The following is a 14,463-nucleotide window of genomic DNA, read 5'->3' on the forward strand; positions in this document are numbered from 1 at the left end:
AAGGTGGCCTTTTCATTTTGCTGATGGTATCTTTTGTTGTGTGGAAGCTTTTTAGTTTGATGTAGTCCCACTTGTTTATTTTTGCTGTTGTTGCCTTTGTTTTTGGTGTCAAATCCCAAAACTCATTGCTAAGACCAATGTCAAGGAACATTTTCCCTATGCTTTCTTCTAGGATTTTTATAGTTTCAGGTCTTAAGTTCAGGTCCTTAATTCATTCTGAACTGATTTTTGTGTGTGGTGTAAGATAGGGGTTCGGTTCATTCTTTTGCAGTTGTGTATTCAGTTTTTCCAATACCACTTATTGAAGAGACTGTCCTTTCCCCACCGTATACTCTTGGCATCTTTGTTGAAAATTAGTTGAGTGTACATGCTTATGTTTGTATCTGGGCTCTCTGTTCTGTTCCATTGAACTATGTGTCTGTTTTTATGCCAATACTATCTGTTCTGATTACTATAGCTTGTACTATGGTTTGAAATCAGGATGTGTGATGCTCCCAGCTTTGTTCTTTCTCAAGATTGCTTTGGCTGTTCAGGGTCTTTTGTAGTTCCATACAGATTTTAAGATTTTTTTCTATTTATGTGAAAAATGCTATTATAATTTTGATAGAGCTTGCATTCAATCTGTAGATCTCTTGGGGTGGTATGGATATTTAAACAATATTAATTATTCTGATTCATGAGCATGGAATAGCTTTCCACTTATTTGTGTCTTTTTCACCTTCTTCAATTTCTTTGAATGTCTTGCAGTTTTCAGAGTACAGATCTTTCACCTCATTAGTTAAATTTATTCCAAGGTATTTTATTCTTTTTGATGCAGTTATAAATGAGATTGTTTTCTTAATTTGTCTTTCTGATAGTTCATTGTTAGTGTATAGAAATGCAACTGAATTTTGGATATTGAATTTGTATCTTGCAAGTTTACTGAATTTGTTTATTCTAGCAGTTTATTTGGTGGAGTTTTTATGTTTTTTTTTAACATAATATGCCATCTGCAAATAAAGAGTTGTACTTCTTCCTTTTTTTAATATATACATTTATTTATTTTTGGCTGCATTGGGTCTTCGTTGCTGCACGTGGGCTTTCTCTAGTTGCAGTGAGCTGGGGCTACTCTTCGTTGCGATGTGCAGGCTTCTCACTGCAGTGTCTTCTCTTGTTGCGGAGCACAGGCTCTAGGTGTGCGGGCTTCAGTAGTAGTGGCTCGCGGGCTCTAGAGTGCAGGCTCAGTAGTTGTGGTGCACGGGCTTAGTTGCTTTGCGGTATGTGGGATCTTCCCGGACCAGGGCTCGAACCCATGTCCCCTGCATTGGCAGGCGGATTCTTAACCACTGCGCCACCAGGGAAGCCCCAAAATGTTATTTTTAAGATATAAGAAAAATTATTCTAAATGCAAAGTTGTATATGCAAGATGATGGAAAATTAATTGAAATGGTAAATATATGTGTAAGTCTAAATGAATGTTGACTGTATAAAGATCATATTTTGGGTTAAAATATATAATGAATAAAATATATGAGAATAGCAGCATATAGACTGAGAATGAATATGAAAGTGATACGTTTAGTTAAATTATTATTTTCTTGAACCTTTCCTTTTCTGTGAGGCAAGTCAGAGTTTCAGATTTAGTAACCCTAGAAAAATTCTACTTCTAAGCATATACCAAGACAAGTGTATCAAGTAATGTGTAAAAGAATGCTCATAGTAGCATTCCTCTAAGTTGCTCAAAACAAGAAACAGCCCAAATATCTACCAACTAAGAATGGATAAATATTTTAGTAAACTAATTCAATGGAATAATATAGAGAATTGAAAAGGAATGACCCACATGTATATGCAACAATATGTTAAGTTTCCAAAACATAATGATGAATAAAAAACCATAAATAGAAAAATATGTAAATTTCACAAAGCAGGCAAAACAAAGCTACACAGTTTAGTTTTGCACATTTAGGTAGTAAAGTATAAAGAAAATCAAAGAAATGATCAACATAAAGTATGGATATTGGTCACCTCAGGAGAAGTGAAGAAAGGTGTAGTGATTTAGAAAGTCGGTAGAGGTGGTTATCAGCTGTTTGTAGCATCCATTTCTTGACCTGTGTAGCAGTTACATGTGTGTTTGCTTCGTAATAGGCTGTTTCTAAGTGTGCATTATAATTTTTAATAAAAACTTACAATTAGGAGAAATTTCTCATAAAAATTAATCATTACTGTGCTCATTATATACCTAAGGGGAAAAATCCACTTTCCATATGTACTACTGAAGTCTAAAAGAGTTGAAGTGAGAATTTTCTTATTTTAGTTGCACATGTAGAAATTGAGATTATGGTACCTACTTTCCCCAGATTTTTACAAAAGCTTTCATTGACCCTTAATTATTCATCTCCCATGAGAAAAACTTTGACATACTTCATCTGTTTTTCTTTTGGCTTTCTTTTGGCTTCCGAATTCTTGACACATTAAGAGTAAGTGGTAAACACATTTTCCACACTGTTGGGTTAACAGGGTATCTGTATCTGTTAGCTTTTGCTGAAAAAGAAACCATTCTAAAACGTCACTGTGAAATTACAGTAGATATTTATTTATATGTCCCATGTCTGTAGGATTCAGTTATTTTTAGGCTGGACTTGGTTGGATGGCTCTGATGATTTTATTTTTATTTATTACTATTATTTTTAATAAATGATTTATTTATTTATTTTTGGCTGCATTGGGTCTTCGTTGCTGCGTGCGGGCTCTCTCTAGTTGCACCGAGCGGAGGCTACTCTTCATTGCGCTGTGTGGGCTTCTCATTGCAGTGGCTTCTCTTGCTGTGGAGCATGGCCTCTAGGTGCACGGGCTTCACTAGTTGTGGCATGCGGGCTCAGTAGTTGTGGCGCACAGGCTTAGTTGCTCTGTGGCACGTGGGATGTTCCCAGACCAGGGATTGAACCCGTGTCCCCTGCGTTGACAAGCAGATTCTTAACCACTGCGCCACCAGGGAAGCCCCTCTCTGATGATTTTAAATGGACTTGGTTATATATCTGGGAACTAGCTGCAGTTTGGCCAACTTAGTTTGGATCTTGCTGCAGCAGTTTGACTCCGCGAGTCTCATTTTCCTCCTGAAATCAGTACACTAGCCTGAGCATGTTTTCATGGTGATTGCAGAAGAGCCAGATTTGGACAGCCCTGATGTGGACGCCATTTCAAACTTATACTTGTGTCAAGTCTACTAATTCCCCATTCATCAAAGCAAGTTTACATGATTGAGTTCAGAGTGCCCATAGTGGAGGTTACTGCAATATTGCATGTCAAAGGGTGTAGATAAAATGATTATTAAAAAAGTGCAGAAATTGTAGGAAAAACAATTGCCAGACTACGTTAGTCCAATTTTTCAGTTTCCTCCCATACACAAAAATGCTCATCCCCATTTGAGCATCCCCTGAAGTCTAATTCAATTATAGCATTAGCCCTGAATTCCAGGATCTTCTGATCTACATCTTGTTAGGTAATGGCTCCTTTTCATCTGGAAAACAAGGAATTAAAAAGGCAAATTTTGGGCTTCCCTGGTGGCGCAGTGTTTGAGAATCTGCCTGCCAATGCAGGGGACATGGGTTCGAGCCCTGGTCTGGGAAGATCCCACGTGCCGTGGAGCAACTAGGCCCGTGAGCCACAATTACTGAGCCTGCGCGTCTGGAGCCTGTGGTCCGCAACAAGAGAGGCCGCGATAATGAGAGGCCCACGCACCGCGATGAAGAGTGGTGCACCACTTGCCACAACTAGAGAAAGCCCTCGCACAGAAACGAAGACCCAACACAGCCATAAATAAATTAAAAAAAAAAAAAAAGGCAAATTATTAACACGTCAAAGATGTAGTACACAGCTTTGAAACAGGGCAGGATAGCCATAACAAACAATTCCATAGGAGAAGAGGGGAAGAATAGGAAAACAGCAATTCTGGCTCATAAAGATTCTGAAATCATACATGGAAAATATTTTAGTACCATTTTCTTTTGGCAGTAGACACGTTTCTTGATTATGTCCTTGTCGTGCTTTACAGTCAGTTGTTCTCTATGGCCATTGGCTTTGCCCTTGGGAATAGCCCTGTTTTTCCATCACTCTCTTTGAGTAGTTTTGAAGAGGGCATTGGAAAATATGCCTTTTGAATAATGTTTTCAGCCTGCTTTCTGAGGTAGAAAGCTGGGGTCCAGATAATTTTTACATTTACAAAAGTCTTAGTCCAGGCTGGCAGCAGTTTTATCATAGGCTGTCTCAAAAACATTTGTACTTTCTGTGTATTTGATTATAATATATTCCATGAGCCAAAAGCCATATTCATACTTCTTTTCAACAGTCACCTCTCTGTAGATTAATCATACTACTTATAAGAGTGAACAAGGCCCAGTGTGCAAGCACCAGTGATGTAAGCCCCAATGATACAAATCTCTGCTTGTTAACAACTAATTGGCCAAAACAAATTATGTGGCTGAGCACAGAGTGAGGGGAAAAATAGGTGGGTGAGAGGGTATAGCAAAGTTATAGGCTGAAGAACGGGGACCAACTTATGCAGTCTACCATACTACCTTCTATATTGCACAAGCAATTCCAGGTAACAGCTATGTCTTGGGTATACCTGAGTCTCAGTGTTCTACTCCTATCTGGAATTGTCTATCTATAGTAAAATTATAAGATTTTTGAGAGCTCATTTTGATTTATATTACAGAGAAGACTGCCACTGCCTTCTTTTCTGGAATTATGCAAATTCTGTTTTTAGCAGAAGTTTCCTACAATTTCCCACATTTGTCCCAGGTGTAAATTTATCATCACAATTTTCTGCTTATCAACAGTTCCATTCTGTTAGTTCCTCCAGGGATTGTACTTTTTTTTTTCCTGGAGCCTTCCTGGCCAATCTGCTTCTTCTTTATTAAAAATACTGGTTAGGCAGCCATTTTTTTGGTTCATATTTTTCCTGTCCTATCATTACTTCTCTAAATTTTGCATTTTGAAGACCCTTGTTAAGGTAAGATACATGGTATTAATATATTTCATTTTTTATGAAACCATCTATTATTTAAATCAATTAAGCCCATTTCTTGTCACCGAATAGGTAATATAATCTAAAGATATTCCATTATCAGTTAAACATCACCCCAACTCTGAATTTAGTTCATTGTCATCTTGCCTGGTTCTCCTCTCATCTTCTATGTAGTTTTCTTTAATGTCTTTTTTTTTTCATAAATTTTTATGCATGCCATTCTTCACTTCTGAACCACATTCAAGTATATCTTGAAATTCAGTAACTAATGCCAGAAATGTCTCCATGATCCATTAATGCTTTGTGTAGTCATCTTAGCAAATAATATGGGCCCAAGAAGTCACAGTTTTTGAGTGTCAGTGCCAAGACTGGGATTCAGGCTTATCTTCTATTTAGGCTGGTATATAAGCCCAGGAAAATCTTACCTCCAAAATCTTTGCACTTTTCATCACACAATATTAACTCTAAATTTAGGTAAAAGTGATTGTTTATCAGGAACCAAACTGGGCAGAGTTTCGTAAGTCTATCTCACTACGTAACTGTTAACGTTTAAATGGAACTGCAGGGTGTGGATTTCCTTATATTGGTGAGAGATATTTAAGTTTTAGGTAAGGGAAAAGCAAATTCAAACAGACTTATGGCTTACACAACTGAAAATTCCAGGGATAGGGCCCCTTCTTGTGTGGCTAGATTTAGATGAACATGACAGCTCTGTCAAAGATAAGTCTTGAAAATGAGCATACTTGTTCTCAATCTCATTAGTAACAATAAAATGAATTCAGTCACATGCCTGACAGAATATGACCCCTATATTCAACTCATGTAGGTAGACTATCAATGACGTTATTTTTTATTACAGTTAACAGCCTTCCCTCCTGTGATTGATTAAATAATGGCCCCTCAACAGTCTACATCTTAATCCCTAGAAGCTGCGCATAATGTTATGTTGCAAGGCAAGGTGGAATTAAGATTGCAGATGGAATTAATTAAGATTGCAGCTAGTCAGCTGACCTTGAAATGTGGATAGTATCCTGGATTATCCAGGTGGGCCCATTGGAATCACAAGGGTCCTTTTAATTGGAAGAGAGACAGGAGAGTCAGAATGAATGAAGAAGATGGGAAGATGGAAGCAGAGATCAGAGGAACATGATTGCCGGCTTTGAAGAAAAAAGGGGGCCGTGAGCTAAGGAATGCAGACAGCCTCTAGGGGCTGGAAAAGTCTAGGGTGGATTCTCCTCTAAAGCCTTCAGAAGGAATGCATACCTGCCAAGCCCTTGATTTTAGGTCTCCTTCATTTTAGCCCAATAGGACCCATGTCAGGCTTCTGACCTCCAGAATTATCCAATCTAATCTATATTTATGTATTATCTAAACACTTGTTTTCTGTTCTTTGTATAAACTTTTTCTAAAAAGGACAGGTTAAATTCCAGAATATTTACCTATTCATCTACTATAGTTAATTGGCAGATCAACTGCAGCCAAACTGAGCACATTTACCATGTCCAAGACTATCTTTATTTCTATACATTGAACCAACTGTGTGACTGGTACACCAACTTGAGACAGGAGGGAAGAGGGCAGGGTACAACCTTTAAAAGAATGACATAGCCATTGAAGATATGATGAAAACTGGTTAGAACCAACTAAGCTCAAGAAGGTGGAAAATTCGACTTCCAGTAGACCTTGACCCTCATTTATAAGCTCATTAGCATCTAAATGACACACTCACAGGTACCTTGACAGTTCTGAGGCTAACCATAAAAGGCCAAAAACTGGGCAGTGGCCCAGTTCCTGGAAATCCATGCCCTTTCCCCAAAATCATTGGAATAATCCTCCCACCTGTTAGCCTATGTAATTACCAGCCCATAAAAACTAACCACCCTTGCATCCCAGGGCCTCTCACCTTCTGAGACGGCCCACTCTCAGTCTATGGAGTGTGTATCTCCCAGGCCCGCTCTCACCTTCTGAGACGGCCCACACTCTGTCTGTAGAGTGTGTTTCTACCAGGGCTGCTCTTGCCTTTTGAGACGGACAACGATCTGCCTGTGGAACGTGTATCTCTGCTTTCACTTTACTATGGCTCACTCTTGATCTCTTTCCTGTGCGAAGCCAAGGACTGTCACTTGGTGGCCCATCCCAGGAACTCACCTGAGACCTGGGACATGGCCATCCTCATGCACCCCACTTTCCTTTGATTATAAAAATGTAGCCCACTTAGTACTTGGGGCAGAGCTCTCTTGCCTGCCCACTTGTATCCTTCACAAGCGTCCTGTATTAATAAATCTACTTCTTACCTATCACTTTGCCTCTTACTGAATTCCTTCTGCACTGAGACAAAGAACCTGAGCTTCATTAAGTCCTGAGACCAGGTGTGAGGTTTCAGCTGGAAGACTGTGGGTTCGAGTCTGCGCCTAAGCCAGGGATTGTGGGTTCAAGTCCCACCTGAGGCACAACTGGGTCCGAGTCCTATCCGAAGGAGTGTGGTTTCAGTCTTACCTCAAGAACATAATAGAAGTCATCAGGAATTATAACCAGGTGAACTAGAGAGTTGAAAGTTAGAGTGGGAAAGAATAATTTAGATGGTTGTGGTTTCTATTCTCTTCATGAATATTTACATTTAAATAATAGGTACACAGTCCTTCCCCTAAAAACCAGACATCAGCACCAGCAGTTGTACTAAACAATTACTTTGCACCTCTCTGCCTTTGTTCTGAAACTGCTTTCCTCTTCTCTAAGTGTTTCACAGTGAATTCTAGTTTTGATTTTTTAAAATTTAATTGCTTTAGGATATTCTAGAAAACACTTGTTAGCATTTTTCTAGGCTTCTGTATGCTTCCCTGGTTTTGCCTCAAGTGAGAAAATCCACATGTAAGCCTCTGTATCATGAGTTATACTGGCAAGTTTTCAACCTGTTTTTTTTTTTTTTTTTTTTTTTTTTTTTAATTTATTTCTTTATTTTTGGCTGTGTTGGGTCTTCGTTTCTGTGCGAGGGCTTTCTCCAGTTGCGGCAAGCGGGGGCCACTCTTCATCGCAGTGCGCGGGCCTCTCACTATCGCGGCCTCTCCCGCTGCAGAGCACAGGCTCCAGACGCGCAGGCTCAGCAGTTGTGGCTCACGGGCCCAGTCGCTCCGCGGCACGCGGGATCCTCCCAGACCAGGGCTCGAACCCGTGTCCCCCGCATTGGCAGGCAGACTCTCAACCACTGCGCCACCTGGGAAGCCCCAACCTGTTTTTTTGTGAGTGGAAATTCTGAAAGCTGGTATTTGGATGCAATGACCTAACCTTAGGGCAAAAAGAAAATTGCAAATCAGTGCAAGTTACTCTTATTCACATTCACATGATAAGCAAATGGAATTCAGCCTTTCTATCATCAGTGCTCATAGAGTGTTCTTGCTTGTATTAGCACAGCTGTTTGAAAGGCACAACAACGTGCATATGTTAATACAGATGTTTTGCCGCAACTTGTCTGAAGGATTTCTAGATTAAAACTACAGTAAAGCATCACATATGTGCCACACTGTACAAGATATGGAACAAAGCAAAGCAAACTGTTAACTGTATCCTTAGAGATTAGCATTTTTCTCTCTTCAGGGATTTCCGTTGATTTGCGCAATATTGTTGCTGATGATTGAGTTAGGAGAATTCCTTACAGGAATTTTAGAAAATTGTTTGAGAGTACTCATAAATTGCATTAGTTAGCTCAAGTATCAGATTTCCTTGGGTGACTTTATCCTAAGGAATTTATATCCAGAATTAGTTGTATTGAGTACCATATATGAATTTTTTAGAATCAAAAAATTACTTTATACTGGTTTTTATATCACTTCTATATTGATATTAAACTAGGAAAAAAATTGCAGTATTTTCCTTTGCCCACAGACTACTGTTTGACTCTCTCGTTTGGCATTTTAAAAAATATCTATTAGTGGCCCATATTTTTATATCTGGCCTCTTGCAGTTTTTAATTCCTCTCATCTTTAAGATCCATTCCCACTCATACTCTTCAGGTGTGTGTTGATATAAAATTTACAAAATTTTACAATTCTTTTGGTGTGTATTTTACCTTCTCATGCATTACACTTTGTACTTTATCATTTGTGCGCTGGAAGTTAAGTGTGATTGTAGGTCGAAGCACTAAGAGGAGGAAGAGGAGGTAGGGCTATGTCTTGAGGAGGGTCAGCATTCCTCCACAAGGCATCCAACTCAGGAGAAGTCATTACAGATTTTCAAGGCAAGGGAAGACTAACCTCCTCAGTGAAGGGAGGGAGGATGCTTCATCTGACAAAGGCTCAGTAAAATTGAGGGGTTCAAGATCCCTCAGATTCTTTGAAATCTACCCATACATCCCCATTCCAACTTCTAGGGTCTCACACATGAACCCTGTGTCAGTTTGGATGAAACAATATAGTAGGAATGTAAAGGTGCTACTCTTGCTCAAAGACCTCATTTAAGATCTGATGTGTCACCGGTAGCCTACATGATCTTGAGCAAACTATTTAAATTCTGTAATCTCCAGGTTACACATTTTTCAAAATAGAATGGTCTTCTATCTCTACTAAATGATGCTATTGAGAAGCAAATGTGATGTCAAAGACAAAAATACCTTGTAATATATAGGCACATATCTAGAGAATATTGATTACTATTACTGTAATCATCAAAATAAAGATTATTCTGGTAAAAATAATACATTTCTTTTAAACTTCAATTACTGAGATTCATTTGTACCAAGTTTTTTTAATTTATGAATTATTTGCAGTCACCTACCTTCCTTCAGCCTAGGTAGAGTTGAATTATCGGTGCTTTTGATTTGTTTTCTTTTTTAGTACTATAGACAATGATGCTGCTGATTATAATGATGATAAAATTTCATCCCTAAATTCAGTTTTCTACAACAATTTTAATTCTGCAAATGGATCTTAGAAACTCCTACTTGGGGGTTTTCATCCTTTTTTATGGTGCATTTTAGGGAAGGGCAGAGGTGAAACATTGGAAGAGAATCTTTCCCGATTAGCATCTAAGCAAACTATATTCTTTCATACGTATTAGAACATGATAAGTCACAGCAGACATTACTATAAAAGAAGAAATATCTATACTTGTTGGCAGGGAAATCACGAACTAAGACATTTTAGAGGAACTGAAATGTTTTTCACAATGTTAGCTGAGGACCAGTGTGATAATAGAAGCTGGTGTTTATTGAAATAGAAAGGAATGGAAGCCACAATAAAAACAAAAAAGCACCTCAAGACTATTAGTTTTCAGTCCATTAATTCATCAGTAGTAGTATTTGGGATGGTAGTTTTTCACTCAGAAAAAATGTGAAGCGCACAGGACTAGGTCTTTTTGTTTTTTTTAATCTGTGAAATTCATAATCGGTATTTGGGGAAATAGATTGATTGGAATAATGAACTGTACCAACTGGGTGAGACACAGGAAAATCAACTTCATTAACTTCATTCTTACCAGCTTATCCATAACCAGAATATGTTTCTTAATCATGGTACTCACTGATTAATTTCTACTGGTGCTCTCTGCAGATTCACATAACATTGGTCAAACTGGAAAAATTAATATTCTGTTTTGCATAATGATCAACCACTTCAGTGTCTGGTTTGACACCTGCCTCAGCATCTTCTCTCTCCTGACGATAGCCACCTTTTTTCATCTTCTTTTTCTTTGGTTGAAGTGGCAGATTTTGTAATTTCAAGGCAGGCTGGGAAAGTATTTCAATTTAGTTTTCTAAAATGAGAGCTAGATCTCATAAAGCATGGTTCCAGGAATAGGATTCATTTCCTGGGTGACTTAAAATAGTGGCAATTGTCCAATATTTCCCACTTGAATTATTCAGCTCCCCAATGTTCACCCTTTACTCCACATTTAAAATTTACAAAAAGTCCCTCATTCCATCTAACAAAAGAAAGTTTCCATAACTATATTAGGTGTCTGTTTTGCGTTATAGACTTTGTATTACACATCAACTCACGATCTGGTGATTTTGATCCTGGTGATGTTGAGCCTTGTTATGACCAAGCTCCATCTAATAGTTTAGGCTTTCACTGTACATTCTATATATTGGGTTTTAAAATTTTGCTCACTAACAACTAAAGTTGATGAACACAAATTATGGCAAGGTTATACAGGGGAAAAGTTGCAAAACAATATGTCCTTATTTGCATGCTGGCAAATGAGAATTCATCTTTCACCTCAACATCAGTTATGAATTAATCCATCCCACGGCAAGGACACAGTGTATGAATAGGGCCAGTTTGAGCTTTTAGGGAATAACAGTGTTTATCATCAAGACAGCATTGAGCTCTTCCATTATTATTTCCTGGTGCTTTCCTGCTTGACATTCATCACGGAATTTAAAAGAAACAAGAATTTCACTGCACATGCAGAAATCAGGTGCACAAAGAATTTAAGGTCAGAATATGGAAGGAATCACAACAGTGATGTTAAGACTTGGTTCTTTTTTTTTCTAGACATGTTAACTTTACTACTGAACATTTTTTCCATTCTAGTAATGACAGAATTTGTTCTGGGAAATTTTGCCAATGGCTTCATAGCACTGGTGAACTGCATTGACTGGGTCAAGAGACAAAAGGTCTCTTCAGCTGATGGAATTCTAACTGCTCTGGCAGTCTCCAGAATTGGTTTGCTCTGGGTAATTTTACTAAATTGGTATTTAATTATGTTTAATCCAGTTCTACATAGTTTAAAAGTAAGAATTATTGTTTATGTTGCCTGGACAGTAAGCAACCATTATAGCATCTGGCTTGCTACTAGCCTCAGCATATTTTATTTGTTCAAGATAACCAATTTCTCCAGCCTAATTTTTCTTCACCTGAAGTGGAGAGTTAGAAGTGTAGTTCTCATGCTGATGTTGGGGACTTCTTTCGTTTTGGTTTTTCAAGTTGTGGTGGTAGCATAAATGAGGCTATCCAGACAAATGAACACGAAAGAAATATCACTCAGAAGACCAAATTGAGGGACATTTTACACCTTTCAAATTTGACTCTTCACGCTAACAAACCTCACACCCTTTACTATGTCCCTGACAACTTTTCTGCTGCTAATCTTTTCCCTGTGGAAACATCTCCGGAAGATGCAGTTCAATGGCAAAGGATCCCAAGATCCCAGCACCAAGGTCCATATAAAAGCCACGCAAACTGTCATCTCCATTCTTTTGCTATTTGCCATTTACTTCCTGGCTCTAATCGTATCAGTTTGGAGTCCTAATGAGCTGCAGAAGGAATGGTCCTCATGCTTTTCCACACTCTTGGAACCAGTTGTCCTTCAGTCCACTCATTTATCCTGATTTGGGGAAACAGGAAATTAACACAGGCCTTTTTGTCATTTCCGTGGCAGCCAAGATGCTGGCTGAAAGAAAGGAAATAAGTGGAAACATATGTCTTCTAGCAGAAAATTAAGGGATGAAGTCTATAATGTTTTATACTTTCTATTGCTTTTTAAAAATGTGTATATAATTGAGTAATGTCCAAAGGTTTACCTAGAAAAATCTTTTACCTAAGCTTATCACAAAAAGTGTATAGGTGTGTGTTTACGAAAGATATAAGATATAAGATTACCACACCATTAAACAATATTTTCCTGGTAAGCAATCTAATTTTACAAAATATTGTGTGAAATTCCTCGGGATAATGAAGCAATGTGTGTTTCACATACATGTTCTGTGTTATCACCTTCCAATTGAAAAATTTATGTTATGAATTTTAAAGAACTGACAACTTATCTCAAGAAATCATTGCTATTTTCCACTCTAATTAGTACCACAGTGTGTTTGGATTTTATTGTTTGAGCCTCCAGTTGTTCGTATGGTAATGACTTTCAATTCTAAATCAGACATTGAGGATGTATATTTGGGATAGATGTTATCCCATCATGAATACTTCCTTCATGGTTAATAGAGAGTAATTAGCAATGTTGTTGGGAAAAGAATGCCTACAATAAAATTCAAGAGTAACAATTATATTTAGATAAATTTTACATATGTGTACAATCAGCTCTACTGAGGAATATTAGATTTAATATATGTAGACAAAAAACTTAGGAAAAAATCAAGTTCTGTTACAGGGATGAAGAGGAAAATAATAATCATGACTTGTTTTCAATGCTGCTATATTTCCACATGCAGTTAGGAAAGTCATTTTTTACACTTTTTAATTAAGAAGACCTTTTTTGAAGTTGATATCTGATGTCAAATTATTTATTTTCCCCCAAACCACCTTTGGGCCTCTGAATTATCATCTCCTCCATTTTGCTACCTAAAAATTCCTTTTAAACTTCAGACAAGAAGTCTCAGATCTTCCCTATCTTAAAAATACATTCAGTAGTACAAAATTATAGTACATGATTCAGTGATTTTTCTGCATGTATTAAAGTGGTATCTGTGATATCTATGTAATAATTATAGGAAATGTCTTCAAGATCTGTTTTATTATAATCTTCTGGACAATGCTGAAACAGAAAGTGGGTTGACATAGTATTGATAGCAAGTTTCACTACAGGAAAGAAATGTATAGCCTTGTTCGACAACTGAATTTATATGTCTATATTAATTCTTAGTTAGGAAATTGTAACAGCATTATCTAAACCTTAAGGTAAATCATTTCCACATCTGATTTATTCATTGTTTTTAATTATCTGTCTGCCCCAGCAGAATATAAGCCCTACAATGCGGGGATCATGTTTATCTTGTTTCCTGCCCCCTCCCTGGACATAAAAGTAAGTCTATAGAAGAGTCTGTCCAAATGATATATTCTGGTCACTAAATGGATGAATAAAGTATAAGGACTGGAAACCAATGAAAATGAAACTCATCACAAACTCTGTGGGTCACATGGATTTACTAGTTCTGTTTCTTCACGATTCAAATGCCTCTGCACAAATCTACATACTCTTAATTCCAATTTCTGCATTAGACTGGGTAGACGAACTGCTACCCCATATAGGCTCCCAAGCATATAGTGACTCAAACACAATGTACATTTAATATTGCTCTTTTAAGAGCACTGATATGTCTGGCAGCCTTTTTTAGGCAGTTATCCAGGGAATCAGGCTGATCAATAGTTTGCCATCTTTAACATGGGGCTTCTAAGATTTCTTGGAGTTATTTCCATTCAAGACAAGGGAGAAAAAGGCATAGGGAGGACTGTGCATGGGGAGATTATTTGGGACAGGCCTAAAAATAATGCCCATAATTTTCACTTACATGACATTGTTCAGACTTTGATCACATTGCTACAAACATCTGTAAGGGAGGCTGGGAAATGTGGTCACTTTATAGCCCGGAAAGAAGAACATGGACTTGAGGATGTGGAAGTGGGAGGGCACTTGTTCACACTTAAATTGGAATAGCAACAAGTTACTGTAAAACAAAAAGAATTTTCTCCATTTAGAAGCATGGTGTAGCTTGTTCGTGTCATTCTTTT

The 14,463-nt window shown here is 37.8% G+C and overlaps 1 protein-coding gene across 1 annotated transcript; it reads left to right on the forward strand.

Moving 5' to 3' along the window:
• Positions 1–11,483: 11,483 nt before the first annotated feature.
• LOC309640882 (taste receptor type 2 member 50-like) lies at positions 11,484–13,453 on the forward strand. The gene is given in 3 exon segments (XM_082420346.1): positions 11,484–11,934; positions 11,937–12,030; positions 12,032–13,453. Coding segments are annotated over 3 exon segments (831 nt in total). The 5' UTR covers positions 11,484–11,495; the 3' UTR covers positions 12,330–13,453.
• The last annotated feature ends 1,010 nt before the right edge of the window (positions 13,454–14,463 follow it).

Source organism: Balaenoptera physalus (genome assembly GCF_965194825.1).
Source record: "Balaenoptera physalus genome assembly, chromosome: 13".
Taxonomy (NCBI): domain Eukaryota; kingdom Metazoa; phylum Chordata; class Mammalia; order Artiodactyla; family Balaenopteridae; genus Balaenoptera; species Balaenoptera physalus.